Source organism: Podarcis raffonei, chromosome 7, assembly GCF_027172205.1.
Source record: "Podarcis raffonei isolate rPodRaf1 chromosome 7, rPodRaf1.pri, whole genome shotgun sequence".
NCBI classification, from domain to species: domain Eukaryota; kingdom Metazoa; phylum Chordata; class Lepidosauria; order Squamata; family Lacertidae; genus Podarcis; species Podarcis raffonei.
In genome coordinates this window covers 63,757,152-63,771,357 of record NC_070608.1, presented here as the reverse complement: position 1 = coordinate 63,771,357, position 14,206 = coordinate 63,757,152, and the positions used below count along the sequence as shown (strand labels likewise).

The following is a 14,206-nucleotide window of genomic DNA, read 5'->3' as shown; positions in this document are numbered from 1 at the left end:
GGTTCTCCCTGCCCCCCTCGCAGCGTGTGAAATGCTTTAAAGTCATCCATTTCCCCTCCTTCCCCCCACCCCCAATCCACAAGAGAATTCACAACATTCCAGCATGCCTCAGTTGCTGGCAAGTGCTCTTTTCAGCCCAGGTACCTGATGATGATTGATGAAGCTGTCAGCCCTACGGTAGTGGATAGAGCAGCTTGGCAGAAGTTCAGTGTTATTGAAAGAAATCACAAATACTTATTCCATCTCCTCTGCTCACTTTAATCACATTATCAACAGGCTGCCAGGATGGAGCCTTGACACTAAGCCATACATTCACACAGGCAACCATTGTTGGCCATCTGCAGTTGCAACACAGATAATGAGTAATTTTGTTTTACATGTTCCTATTTTATGCACTGCCTAGCTGTTAAAATAACACTTGATCTTCCTGTTCCTCACTTAGCCTGCCTTGGCTTTCATCCTGTTATTAATGAATTCTTTGAAAGTTAGGTTACAAAGGACTAATCAAGGAGCTTTCCCTCCGTTATTCTAATACTTAATGCAGATTAATCACACTGAAGACAGGAGCTCATCACGCTCCATAATACCATCTCCTTGTAAGAACACAAATTGATATGTGAGGTTGTTCATCTCGAGCAAAAGTTGCTCACATGCAGTGCTCAAAAAATGTAGTAGTTGTCCCCTATAATGCTGGATAACAGGAGGAATAATACTTTTGAAAATCTCAGGTTGTCGCCCATTCTTGCTATTCTATTCATTAAAAAAAATAATCAGTTCTTCTGAGAGATCTTTCAGATTTCTTTGTGGTGAGCTTTCTAGCAAAAAGTCTGTCCATAAAACTCAGGGCATTGTACTTCCATAACTTTGTAGCTTTGGATGATTTCTCAAATTAAATTTTCACCATCTTCCTTGTTCTGAAAGCCAAGGTATAATTGTGAAAGAGCTCATTTGAATTCCCTGTATGAAGAATAGGATGAATTTACAAGATGAATGGTTGTACATAGAAACAGAGAAACTAATTCAGATTATCAAGGGAGAATACTTTTATGTTCCTACATAGACTTGTTTTGTTTTTTTAAAAAATAACACTTAACATAAATACCTGCCTCAGACAATCAAATCCTATCTTAGTTTAGTAACTCCAGTTTATGTTCCATGTACCTGTATAGCGCCCCTTCACTCCTCCCTTCATGAGTTGGGAAACAAGCCAGGAAATTTCACTTAACCATAAACTTCCAGCTGTGTCTGGACCAGGAAACTATGGTTAATGGCTTCCAAGCAAGCCAGGCCACAATAAACCATGTCCATGGAGTTAAAGTTGGCTTACAAATTCTCACGTATTTGGGAGCTATTAAGCATGGTTTCCCAGTTCAGACACAACAGGAAGCTATGCTTAACTGTGGCTTCCTGGTTTGTTTCTTCACTGAAAGAAAATGGGGAGCAAAGGGAGTGTGTGTGATGGCACTGAGCTTGTGAATATCCTGGCTTATTAAGCAAAGGCTTGATCATCTGAATGCCGCCAGTATCAGTGCCAAAGAATAATTACAGTCGTTATAGAGCCCCTCCCTCCCCAATTCCTTGTTATTCCTGCTATGCTATTTGAATTCTGGTACTTCCTTGGTAACCCTGAAATTGGAAGATGCTGGAATAAGAAGAAAAGCAATACTGCAAATGAGGAGCAGTCTTACTGAGCACGTGAGTTTCTTAAAGAGTGTGTTTGGCGAGGTCTTTTTCCATTGTGGCATATTGCTCTTTGAGGCGCTCCATCGCTTTGATGTGCTCTTCGTCCACGACTGCTTTTGCGTTCTGCTGCTCCTTCACAAACTCCTCCCACAGAGCTCTGCATCGTGTTTCACCAGCCATTAGCTTCTCAGTCTGAAGCTGAGAAGGAAAAGGACGTTACAAAAGAAAACATCCATGCAGTTTAGGTTTGGTGGTACAAAAATATAACAAAAAAGATGACAAGTAGTTTACAGGGCAGACCTGGTGTCACTGTTAACAAGGCAAGAATGGAAACCAGCTTTCACTATAACAGGGGCCCTTATACTTTGCCACCATCATGGGTGAGAAAACAACTGCCCAACCATGCTTTTGCTTCAGTTTCTCCCTGCTGCAGCTTGCTTTCATTCTGATTTATCCCCTCCCCACCACAACTGCTATTTGCTAAATCTAGTTTGTGGCTTCCACTTGCACTATTGCCTTTTTTTCTTACACTGCTGCTATTTGTAAATTGGATGGTACTGTTTCTAGTGCTTTCCCTGTAGTATGTGCAATTGTATACAGGCAACAACTAACTAACGTATGACTGTGCATGCACACATCGCCGTAACCCAGAAGTGGTTGGAAAAGGGGGCAGGGGGTGAAAGGGGCTTCCACGTACTCTGCCAACACATGGGAGGGTCAGGAATGTAACCCCTGTGCAAAATGGTTGTTGCCTGTTCTACAGTGCTGCGGACAAATTGCTTTGGGTACGGTTGCAGAACAAGGAAAATTTAAGTAAATGAACAAAGCAAAATCTGTCTTTTTAAAATCATCCTATCAGACACTTTGTTTTTGTTTTAATATAAATACCCAGACAGACACAGTAAGTGCTTGGCTATACTCTGGACTGGCAACACTCAATATTTAACTTGAAAGTTTAATAAGCAGTGCCAACTCCATTTAATAACCTCTCTTATCCAGTTCTGATAGCTAACTTCAGCAAAATGTATGAAATACAGCACTGCAACCACTGATTTTGATATGCTCCTTTAAAAAATAAAAAGTGACCCTCTATCACAGGAACCGTGTATTTAGTATTTGTCGCCCTCCATCTTAAGATATGCTCACATAAGAAATGTGAAGTGTAGCCAGGACACAGGACTGTCTTGTTCATGTAGAATTAAGCTGCCCAATGACGCACATAAACTAGGGAAAGCCATCAATTAAAAAATAGTAATTTTCAGCTTTCCCAGGATGGTGCAAAGGCTGGAAGGGAAATCTGGTGAGCAAACTAAAGCTGGTTCTAAAGAATTTTTCAGCAGTCCTTTCCAATTAAGGCATAAAGTGATACAAGAGAAGACTGGCATAAGAGTATGGTCAATTCTATAGTTTGGGGCATTATGTTCAACATACATTTACCCCAGCCAATACTAACGCCTCACTATTGCACTATTTCTGAACATTATACACAAACATTAGAAATCTTCCTGGCTGTGGATCTCCTATAGTCTTCACACAGCCGTCACCATGCTAAATCTAACAGATATATGAATAAATTGCTACCACATGTATTGACAGAAAGTGTCTGCAATCATGTCTGAAATAAGGATGGGGCTATGTAGAGGCATTGGTTGGCTTCTCGTTTTCCCCCACATTGTGGTTTTTGCATAGCACACACATGCGCATCATGATTTGCGATATATTGCCAGGTCAAAAACTATGAAATTGATATCACCACATGGACTTCCAACCGAGATTACATATCAATATATTGCCTAGCCCTACCTGAAACCACCTCTTTGGGGCTTTCTTACCATGGTACTGTATTACATCTGCACCAATATTAACTTTAACTGTGGTTAGGTTCAAACTAGTGGCTGACGCCAGCGCTTGAAGTGGGTAAAGGTATACATTGGTGCAGATGTAACACCGCATCATGGCTAAAGGAAAGAATTCATGTGTAAGCGAAGAGGAGGGAATGTGTGTACCTGTGGTAGACTCCCAATATTTTAGCCAAGTTGAATAAAGTGGGAATTTTACATCCATATTACGTCTGATATCATTTAACTGTTATCCATCATTTTCATATACAAATAGAAACATTGACTGTAGCTGCAGCCATCTTACAATGCAGCTCTATTACAGCCTAAAGAGCTGAACAGGTTGCCTATAATAGTGAAGTACAGAACTAACATGGAGAATTAACTTCTTGCACAGTTTTTCCTAATCCTGAGGTTTTAGAATATCTGTATTACAAACAAGCAATGTGCAGCCATGTGAGAGATTCCAGTGAGTCACATGTTCTTATAATATGGCCTTTCATTAAATAACATCCACAAGTATGAAACACTTCCATTTCAATAAGCTGTATTCATAATATGTTCAGTGTTTTCAACTAAGCAGGAAAGATTTACATTTCCATTCTGTTGGATATTTTTTGTTCCACGAAAAATAGGGATTTGGGTTTCTTTAACCATCTCTTTCCCCTTTCTCAAGCTGTGAAGGAAATTCTAAGAAAAACTTTCCACATACCGAGAAAGTGGAAGAGGATCTAGTAACTCCGTTATTTTTATAGTGCTTCTTGAAGACTGACTAATGGCGGCTCTCCTCAACATCTTTCTACATTTTTTGCAGCTATTCTGAAGGAAAGTGAGCTTCTAGAACCAACTTGTGTTTTACTGAAGGCACTGCAGGAACCTGCAAATTTCTTGCACATTACCGTTTGGCAGTGTGGCATTTGCCCGTTCTTTTGGAAATGTCTGTACGGGGGAGAGAAAGGGTTAATAGGTAGACCAATAGAAAAGCCCAGAGGCGGAGCCTACCTGTTTTTAAAAGGCTTAGCCAGAGGTTTAGACAGTTGGGAAAATGCAGTTGAAAATAGAGACAGTTAGTGCAATTGGTTCTTGTGTGAGGGGAGGTAGAAGAGTTAGAGTGAGTTAGAGACAGGATACAATAAGACTAATAGGGTAAAGGGTAACAGTGTTTCGAATGCATTTAAAGTTTAGTTGTGTTTGCAATAAACTACAATCTTCGTTGTTAACTTGAGAACCCGACTGAGACGAAGTGTTTTACCGGAGAGAACCTGGTTGGTGGCAGCAGATTAGTGGTGTATGGGTCAATAGCCCGTGAAACAACCGGGGGCTCCGTACGAACACCACAGGCAGTCTCAGGGATCATCAGTTTCAACACATGCAACATATCAGAAGTCTGCAGAATGTAAACTATGGATTGGCATTACAGTCATACCTCATGTTACGTTCTTTCAGGTTACGTCCTGCGGCGACCCGGAAGTACCGGAAAGGGTTACTTCCGGGTTTCGCCTCTCGCGCAGACGTGCAAAATGACATAATGCGCAGAAGTGTTGAATCGCAACCCACACATGTGCAGACGCGCCACTGTGGGTTGTGCTCTTTTCACGTTGTGAACAGGCCTCCGGAATGGATCCCGTTTGCAACCAGAGGTACCACTGTACTCCTAAATAGCTTTACTTAAAAGCCATACTGGGTTACAAAGTGGCGAAGTCAACCTATTGCTGAAGTTTATGGATTAACAGTAGCACCCTTCAGTCATCTGGAAAGTGCTGTCTCCTTCCACCTTACATAGGGTGACCTAGAGAAAAAGTGAGTCTCTTGTGGTCACGGAGGCTCTCTGAAACTTTTGGAGCCCAAGAAAATCTCAAGGTCCAGAATGCGAGAGTGGGGGGAGCCTCCACAAATACAAGAGGTTCCTTTTCTTCACTGAGTAGCCCTTAACAAGCTGAAAGGCAGAATGGTGGTCGGGGCAGAGGTATCATAGCTCCCCTTGTGTGTTAGCATGCTTTTTCAGTGACAAGAGAGCCGGTATGTACCTGGACAAAAATATTGTATTTAACCGTAAGGCATCCACTACTAAGCATATGCTAAAGCACTAATTGGTTCACAGCTAGTTGTTTCCTCGCTGGCTTATATGCTGTGTTGAATGCAGTATTATAATATAAAGTAAAGACTCAGCAGCGGAACACTTGCTGCTGAGATAGTAATAACGAACAAACAAATGAACAAAAGAAACCACAAAATCCCGTTTACCATAGCAAAACCTAACTTGCTGTAGGTGTAGGGAAGGAAAAAGTAGAGAAGGAAAGATTGAAGTCGCAGAACAATTATTCTGAAACCATACAGTGTTTTGGTGCAAGGAAAAAACTACATAAAAACTACGTAGACTATCACCAGAATACCTTGCAGGTTAGACCCGGCATTAGTTCTTTCTTAACTAGTTTATTAATCCTTACCTTTCTTTCTTCCTGCTCTCTCCCCTGGAGTCTGTTGATCATTTCATTGGCTACCTGTACTGAAATGTATAGGTTACAGTTGTTTCATTGGCTCATCTTAAGGGACACATTTCTGACAAGAGTTATTTAATCTCACTGCACAGAGAAGCTGTGGATCTTAACCATACTGTGATCTAGTTTCAGTCAGGATGCCCTTGTCAGGATGCCTTTTGACATGACTGGGTAAACTTTAAAAGCAACTGAGATTTTTGAATCAAGGTAGTCTAAATTCTGTGCCTACACATATTCTATTAATTTAAATATTCACTTATGTTGCATAACACTTTTTCTGCTAGTCATTGAGACATTTGGATCTATGCAGGATGCTGAAAAACACTATGTAAAAATGTAATATCCACAACTATTTTCTGCTTTAAACATGGCAACTTATAAATATATGGCTAAAGAGGAATAGAACTATCTCCCAAGTTTTGCTGCCTGTGGATATCTCCAGCCATATTATTCCTGCAACTTCATACAGTGTTTTTTATTTTCCTACATTTATATCCTGCCTTCTTTCCATTATGGAACCCAGGGTGGCATACACATGGTTCCCAGGTGGTCACCCATCCAAACACTAACCAGACCCAGACTGCTTAGCTTCAGTAAGGTAGTGTACCTTTCAACCATACCATGGGATGTGTGTGTGTGTTGGAGGGTTCCTCCCAGATCCCATCTTGCTGCCTTACAGCCATGCAGGCCTAACTATGATGCACCGAATGCATGCAGCATTTGACATGGCCACCCACTGCTAGCCTTGCTCAGAATGGAATGTTGTTGCTGTTTTTACAGGAACTGGAAGTGTTAACAGCCATAACAAGGAGGGGATAGGGAGGACAATTTGTAAAGTCAGAGACTTCTTTACATGGCAGTATCTCCTACTGCTGAAAAAGCAAAGTGCTTTTAAAACTAAACAGCAGTTTCCCTCTACAATTAAAACATCAGGGAAAGCTCAGGAAGAAAATACAGCGGTACCTCGGGTTAAATACTTCAATCGTTCCGGAGGTCTATTCTTAACCTGAAACTGTTCTTAACCTGAAGCACCACTTTAGCAAATGGGGCCTCCTGCTGCTGCTGCGCCCCCGGAGCACAATTTCTGTTCTCATCCTGAAGCAAAGTTCTTGACCTGAAGCACTATTTCTGGGTTAGTGGAGTCTGTAACCTGAAGCGTATGTAACCCGAGGTACCACTGTACTCACATCTTTATCTCCTTTTGAATATGGCCCATAATGGTGTGAATAAAAGGGCCTCCTGATGGCTACTTTATGTGGAACTGTTTAGTGTCTGTCTAAGAATTCAAACACTTTGTAAAAGGCATAGAAGAAAACCAATAATTTCTAGCTTACATCTCCCGAGAGCTTCATTTAGGTTCCCCTGCATCATTTGTTCACACTTTGGCAGAGTTTGGTCATTTGTCTCAAAAGTTGTGTTCTTCAAGTTTTCAAGAACCCGCACTTCTCGGAAACCACGCTTTTCCTATTGAGAAAGTTAAAAAGAGGGAATTTCTATATATTCCACGAGGTTCATTTGCTGTTATTTAGATGCTACCTTGAAGTTAGTAAATGGACCCCCCCTTTAAAAATGTTTTTAAACAGTACAGAATATCTAGACCTTTCTCACTTAATGCTTCTAAACGTTTATGGAGCACAACCTCATTATTAACACACCTCATTTTTCAAAAATGAAAAATATACCCAAAGTTTTGCTTTTGCTCATTTCATCAACAATTCTTAACAGAAACCAACTGGAAGCTATCACTAAATTCAGGGTCCACACACACCTCTGCTCTGGCCATTCAGCTTGAAGTTTTGCTGCCATCTTGTGGAAAATATATTCAACATTTAAAAACAAGAAAACCCCAAAGGTATCTAGTTAATATGGGAAAATATAGGTTTGATTACATTATAGGTAATTTTAAAAGATGCTTTCATTTTTCAGACAGGTTATGAAAATCAAGAACTTAGTATTATTTCCTTGGGATAATTTTAAATGTTGCAGGTATGGGAAGGAGATTCCCCATGAATGCTCTCAAATGCCTATTTCTTTGTACCAGTTCCTCCTCCTCCCCTGCTGGCCTTTTCCTGCTACTGCTATCATTTGTTCCTTCATGAAAACATGAAGAGAGAGAAAACTACTGTGGTAGTTTCTTCTATTAGAAACAGCAGCAGTGACAGTATTAAAGACAGTGGCAGGAGACAAGGAGAGGTGTGTCTTTCCATCTGGATGGATCTTAAAGGGCAGATAAACAGTAAGGCCAGAAGCCGTATAATCTGATCTTTTATTAAAAAGTAAAAAACAAAGAAAAATCACACTAATAGTCTTTGTGGTGGTAAATGAAACTTCAAGTTTTAGATGCTTTGAAACACTGCCAAATTATGATTTTCATGCTTTTAAAGATCTGGTCCCCAAATGTCAACAGCTGGCATTTTCAAGAGACAGAGTCATGAGCAATGCAAACATCCAAAAGCTGCAGATAATCTATTCCATATTTACTTGCCAAAAAAGTGCATACGAAAGAAAGATAAGAGAGCAGAAAAAAAAAGAAAATTTACAAGAAATAAAAAGGAAAAGAATTAATAAATTCCCCTCAAAAAGAGATAATGAAACAGGATATCAAGATGTTGCAAACGGAATCTTCAATGAAAATAAACCAGGAAATAGAGTGGGAAGTTAAATATTTAAAGCAGAAACAATTTGAACAAGTCAGGGAAATTATTGGCTTGGAAAATAAAGAAGAAACAAGAAAAACCCTGCATTAATAGAATAAATGTAGGAGATAAGAGTTGTGGAAAATCCGAAAGAAATAAGAAATCTTCAATGGTATATTGGGCAATAGATATTGGTAACAATATAGAAATGGGTGGAAATATTTATGGAATGTGGATATAAAATTTACAGCAGGTTATAGTTTAAGAGAAAATATATGAAAATGCTATATAAATGGTACCTAACACCTAGTAGATGGGCAGTAATGTATAAATCCAAATCGAATATGTGTTGGAGAAAGAGAAAGAAGGTACCTTTTTTCATATGTGATGGTCTTGTAATAAGGTTAAAGCTTACTGAAAAAGATGTTTAAGATAACATTTATTTAAAAAACCAGAAGCATTTCTTTCAGGAATTATATGATCAGAACTACCTAAACAGTATAGAAATTTATTTATGTATGCAACCACAGCTGCAAGAATGTTATTTGCCCAAAAATGGAAAAAAGAAGAGGTCCTGATGAGAGAGGAATGGATACAGAAGTTAAGGACTACACAGAAACGGCAAAACTTACTGGAAGAATAAGGAATCAAGATAACAATTTTTTTTGAAGGAATTGCAATGGTTTATTGAGCATTTACAAACAAATTGTAAACAGATTAAGACACTGGCAGGATTAATGTAAAAACCTGCAGTTTCAATATGTATATGAGATATATACGAGAATATATAACAGAATATGTTGAGATAATTTGGAGCATGCAGGAAGATGGAAAGAAATGGAAAGAACCACAGAAAGAGGGGGAAGGAGCCGGGAGTATGAAATGTTAACATGATGATTAAATAACTGTTGCAATCTATAAAAATATTTACTTGTCAGAATGATGGGTATATCATTTATAAAAAAGATTAACAGCCATTCATGAAACATTTCTCTGAAATCTTAAGATGACTGTACTTTAGAACTATCCACCCCCCATTTACAAGGTAAATTATTTCAAAATATAGAATATCAAACCTACTTCAAATTCTTTAATGAAATAACGAATTTCTCCTTGAATAACCGGTCTGTGATCCAAAAGTCTGGAATATATTTCTCCAACATCTATAAGAAAAGTAACGAGACATGTTCATGATAAATAAAAACATGTATGCATTATCAGGGACCTGCAAGAAATCGTGGTGGTTCTTGCCTCTCCGATATTCTCTCTCTTCCAACCCTCAAACTCCATCTCCTCTTTTGGCAGGCCACTTCTTCCTTTCTATTGTACTTTATCTTTTTCACTCTTTTTCCATTAGCTACATGGAGGGAATAGCCTTCAGGATGATGATGAAATAGTTTTGCTAGACTTGCTGCCTTATAGTGAAATAATATTCGTCATCACGGTCTGCCCCTAATATCAGTCCTGGGTGATATATGGATATATCGCCCAGGTCTAGTTCCAAGTTTGAATGCAGTAAAAAAGCCAATGAATTACAGTGGTACCTCGGGTTACATACGCTTCAGGTTACAGACTTCGCTAACCCAGAAATAGTGCTTCAGGTTAAGAACTTTGCTTCAGGATGAGAACAGAAATCGTGCTCCGGCGGCACAGCAGCAGCGGGAGGCCCCATTAGCTAAAGTGGTGCTTCAGGTTAAGAACAGTTTCAGGTTAAGAACGGACCTCTGGAACGAATTAAGTACTTAACCCGAGGTACCACTGTATACGAAGCCTGGGCTGTATCACCCTTAAAATGCCATCTCCTTGGCTAACAGAGGAGGCAGCCATACATGTAAAGGGCCTTTTAATTATGAAAGGATAGGCACATAACTTTGCAACATTAAGTTGTACTTTGCTTCCTAAAGAAAGAAAAAAGGCAATTAGAACTGTAGACAGAATAATATTCAACAGAAATAACTGAGCTTTTTAAAGCTTGTACACAGAGATTAATGAAAATTTTTCTAATGTTTTATAAAATAGTTGGAGTAGCACATTTTTAAAGAAATAAAAGAGGCCTTACTAACTTCACTATTATTCAACTCATTGGGGTTTTTATGCTCAGTCTGTACCCTTTCCATCTTTGACATTGTCAAGCCTCTCAACATTTGCCACTACTCTCCAAGCTGAAAGGTCTTGCAGTTCAATCATAACTTTTGGGATTTTAAAAACCTGATCTATGTAGAAATAGTTGTACCTAAACCCATGTATAGGGACGCAGGTGGCGCTGTGGGTTAAACCACAGAGCCTAGGACTTGCCGATCAGAAGGTTGGCGGTTTGAATCCCAATGACGGGGTGAGCTCCCGTTGCTCGGTCCCTGCTCCTGCCAACCTAGCAGTTCAAAAGCACGTTAAAGTGCAAGTAGATAAATAGGTATTGCTCTGGTGGGAAGGTAAATGGCGTTTGTATGCGCTGCTCTGGTTCGCTGGAAGCGGCTTAGTCATGCTGGCCACATGACCCGGAAGCTGTACGCCGGCTCCCTCGGCCAATAAAGTGAGATGAGTGCTGCAACCCCAGAGTCGGTCACAACTGGACCTAATGGTCAGGAGTCCCTTTACCTTTAAACCCATGTATAACCTAGCATAGGACTGGATTATTAGGAATTTTTTCAGAGCAATTAGAGGATCCCAGCGCTAATCTCTAAGCAATTTCCAAAGATCTGAAATCAGGCATGTAACAAGGAGTAACAATTTTTGTGGACTTTTATATGCAAAATCTTAAGGAAATATTTGCAGGGAATATTGTATCCAAACATTCTTCTGACTATGGCTGAATCCACATTACAGCTCCTTATTTGCAAGGCAGCACTATACTAATCCTACCCCCACCACTCAATTGCTGCTCAAGCAGCACACTGTATAGAACACCATGCCAAAAGTCCCTTGTTAATAATATGAGTCTGCATTACACAGTACTGGGAAGCACAGTCAAAAGTGGAATGATCTGCATGGCATTTGAAAGGTATCCCACCTGTCTAAGTTTCATTCCCTTCCCTTTGCCACCTCCAGGAATGACCTCTGGGAGCAGCGCAGAGAGAAGAAATGTCGTGGTGCATCTGCAGCAACACAACCAGACGCCTTCATCTGCCCATAGCTGTCAACTTTCTCCTTTTCTTGCGAGGAATCCTATTCGGAATAAGGGAATTTCCCTTAAAAAAGGGGAAATGTTGACAGCTATGCATCTGCCCCAGCTGCAACAAAGCATGTATTTCTCATATCACACTCACAGCAGGTGCTGCAACCTTCCAACAGTTTGACTTCCCCCCAAAGCTGCACTCCTCTATTGTCTCCCGAGGCAGACAGATGCCTACAAAATTAACAATAAAACCTATATTTATCTGGGCAGGAGGCGTTGCCAATTTTTGTCCTCGCTCAGAGTGCCATATTACCAAAGTACGCCCTGTTCTCAGGCCAGAAAAGTGCTGGAGGTTCCAGGGCAGTGAGCTGTTCCAGGTCTGGCTTTGCAGCAAGGCCTTCCAAATCCATGGAGAGTCAAACACTTGGCAACTTTTAAACGTTTTAAGAAAATGGAATAACTTGCAGTACAAACACTGCTGGATACTCAAAAGGAAGTTCAGTGGGACTTACTCTCAGGAATAGTACTGCAGCCTCAGAACGAGGCACAATGGTTGGCTATTGTTGCTGTTAGGTGCTTAACACTATTAGAACTGGCAGAATTTAGAAAATACACAGTCATGACTTGCTAGTTACTCTTAAAAGTCAGGCAGAGGAATCTCTGCTGGCTTGCCAGCATGTATGTTGGCCTGTTTTGTTTTATTTGTTTTGTCATTTGCTCCACCCACCCTCGGAATGTAGCCCTTGGAAAACTGTCCACGTTAAAATCTCCTCTCAGGCTGAATGAGATTCCCATCCCTAGTATATCACTCTTATTTTATACTCAACTTTTGGTAACCTTTTCAAAAAGGGTGGGCAGCAGCCCATTTAAACGTATATTCTCTCAATGATTATGTGGAAGAGCGCAGATAAGGAGTTTCTTATGAATATGCTCTTATTTGTTTCCACTGTTCATACTAACAGAGTAGATCTCCTCTTCAAATAAAACTCTTCCTTCCACAGAATTTTTTCACAGCAAGATGCATAACTTAGGATCCAAATTATCAGATGTTATGCAAATTACAAGGCCATGAAAATTTTTTTGGCGTCTGCAATCCTATTTACACACTTCTTTAAAAAGGACCGCCGAACTCGGCTTCACGAGTTCCTCACGAGTTATCCAATTTCCCCAGCTCTAGCGCCCCTTTCCATTCCGGGCACGTTTGTAAATTTTACCTTTGCAACAGCCGCCTAAACTAGAGAAGCCCATTCAAACAGGACACGTTCACGCATGCGCTCCAGGCGGCGCCTTTCCCACTTGAGAATCTATGTCGCGCATGCGCCCTAGGAAACGCCTTTTGAGACTGAGAAACCGATGCTGCGCATGCGCACCACCCGCGTTTGTTATTCTCTCACTGAGGGTTAAAAATCCGAGCCCTTCTTACCCTTTAATATAGGATGTGAGGACGACGCCCCCAGCGAGCCTCGCTTCTTACTAGCGCCGCCGGACAGGGGCGGCTCTCCAGTTTTACTTGGGCTAAGGGTCACGGGACCCCCACCGTTCATCTCGTTCCTTACTGCCAGCAACCGCCGGGGCGGGGATGACTTTGGGCTCAATGCTTGGACAGCGCATGCGCAGCTGCCGTAGTGTGTGTGAGAGAGCAGGGCGGGGAAGCCTTGCGAGTTCAGCACATGCGCAAGGAGCGCGCTTTCGTTTTGCGGGGAAGTTCGCAGCCCGAGTGCGGGAGGAGGGGGGGGGTCGGTCGCTGTGACGTCACCCAAGCCTATATGCTCGTTCAATGCTGTCATGATGGTTAGTGTTAAAGAGTTAAGAAGAAAGCAGCCTCCAGTTGGGATAAGATAGCTAGATCCCTTTGTGTTTGTGTGCGAGCGTGTTCTTATTTTTTTACTTTTACATTCTTGTACTAATTTATCTCCTCCCCGACTTTATAATGTAAAAATGCTGCTTTTAATTTGGAGGAGCTCTATTTTTCATTTTTTAAATGCAAGTTTTCTAACTGTTTGGATGCCTGACAGTGCAATCCTAACCCTGTCTACTCAGAAGTGGCACTGACTTCAATGCGATATACCCCCTGGTAATCCTTAGTACGCGGGTGGCGCTGTGGGTTAAACCACAGACTTGCCGATCAGAAGGTTGGCGGATTGAATCCCTGCGACGGGGTGAGCTCCCATTGCTCGGTCCCTGCTCCTGCCAACCTAGCAGTTTGAAAGCATGTCAAAGTGCAAGTAGATAAATAGGTACCGCTCTGGCGGGAAGGTAAACGGCGTTTCCATGCGCTGCTCTGGTTCGCCAGAAGCAGCTTAGTCCTGCTGGCCACATGACCCGGAAGCTGTACGCCGGCTCCCTCAGCCAATAAAGTGAGATAAGCACCGCAACCCCAGAGTCGGCCACGACTGGACCTAATGGTCAGTGGTCCCAGCCTTTGTTGATGGGTGATAG

The 14,206-nt window shown here is 41.2% G+C and overlaps 1 protein-coding gene across 2 annotated transcripts; it reads right to left on the bottom strand.

Moving 5' to 3' along the window:
* Positions 1-762: 762 nt before the first annotated feature.
* On the bottom strand, positions 763-13,385 carry BLOC1S5 (biogenesis of lysosomal organelles complex 1 subunit 5). 2 transcript variants are annotated; one of them, XM_053396935.1, is made up of 6 exons: positions 13,191-13,385; positions 9,736-9,818; positions 7,354-7,483; positions 5,969-6,027; positions 1,689-1,881; positions 763-957 (listed from the first exon to the last, which is right to left on the bottom strand). In XM_053396935.1, the coding sequence occupies exons 1-5, from the start codon at positions 13,309-13,311 to the stop codon at positions 1,705-1,707; spliced, it is 570 nt and encodes a 189-aa protein (XP_053252910.1). In that variant the 5' UTR covers positions 13,312-13,385; the 3' UTR covers positions 763-957; positions 1,689-1,704. The 2 variants fall into 2 exon arrangements, with proteins under 2 accessions (XP_053252910.1, XP_053252909.1); XM_053396934.1 differs by having other exon boundaries at positions 763-1,881.
* Between the last annotated feature and the right edge of the window lie 821 nt (positions 13,386-14,206).

Excerpts from the sequence above, each read along its gene's own strand:
- BLOC1S5 (XM_053396934.1), bottom strand. The coding sequence starts at position 13,311 with ATGAACGGTGGGGGTCCCGTGACCCTTAGCCCAAGTAAAACTGGAGAG. Across the intron at positions 9,819-13,190 it reads CTCACATCCTATATTAAAGG|ATGTTGGAGAAATATATTCC; the intron begins GTAAGAAGGGCT and ends CTTTTCTTATAG. Across the intron at positions 1,882-5,968 it reads GAGAGCAGGAAGAAAGAAAG|CTTCAGACTGAGAAGCTAAT; the intron begins GTAAGGATTAAT and ends TTTCCTTCTCAG.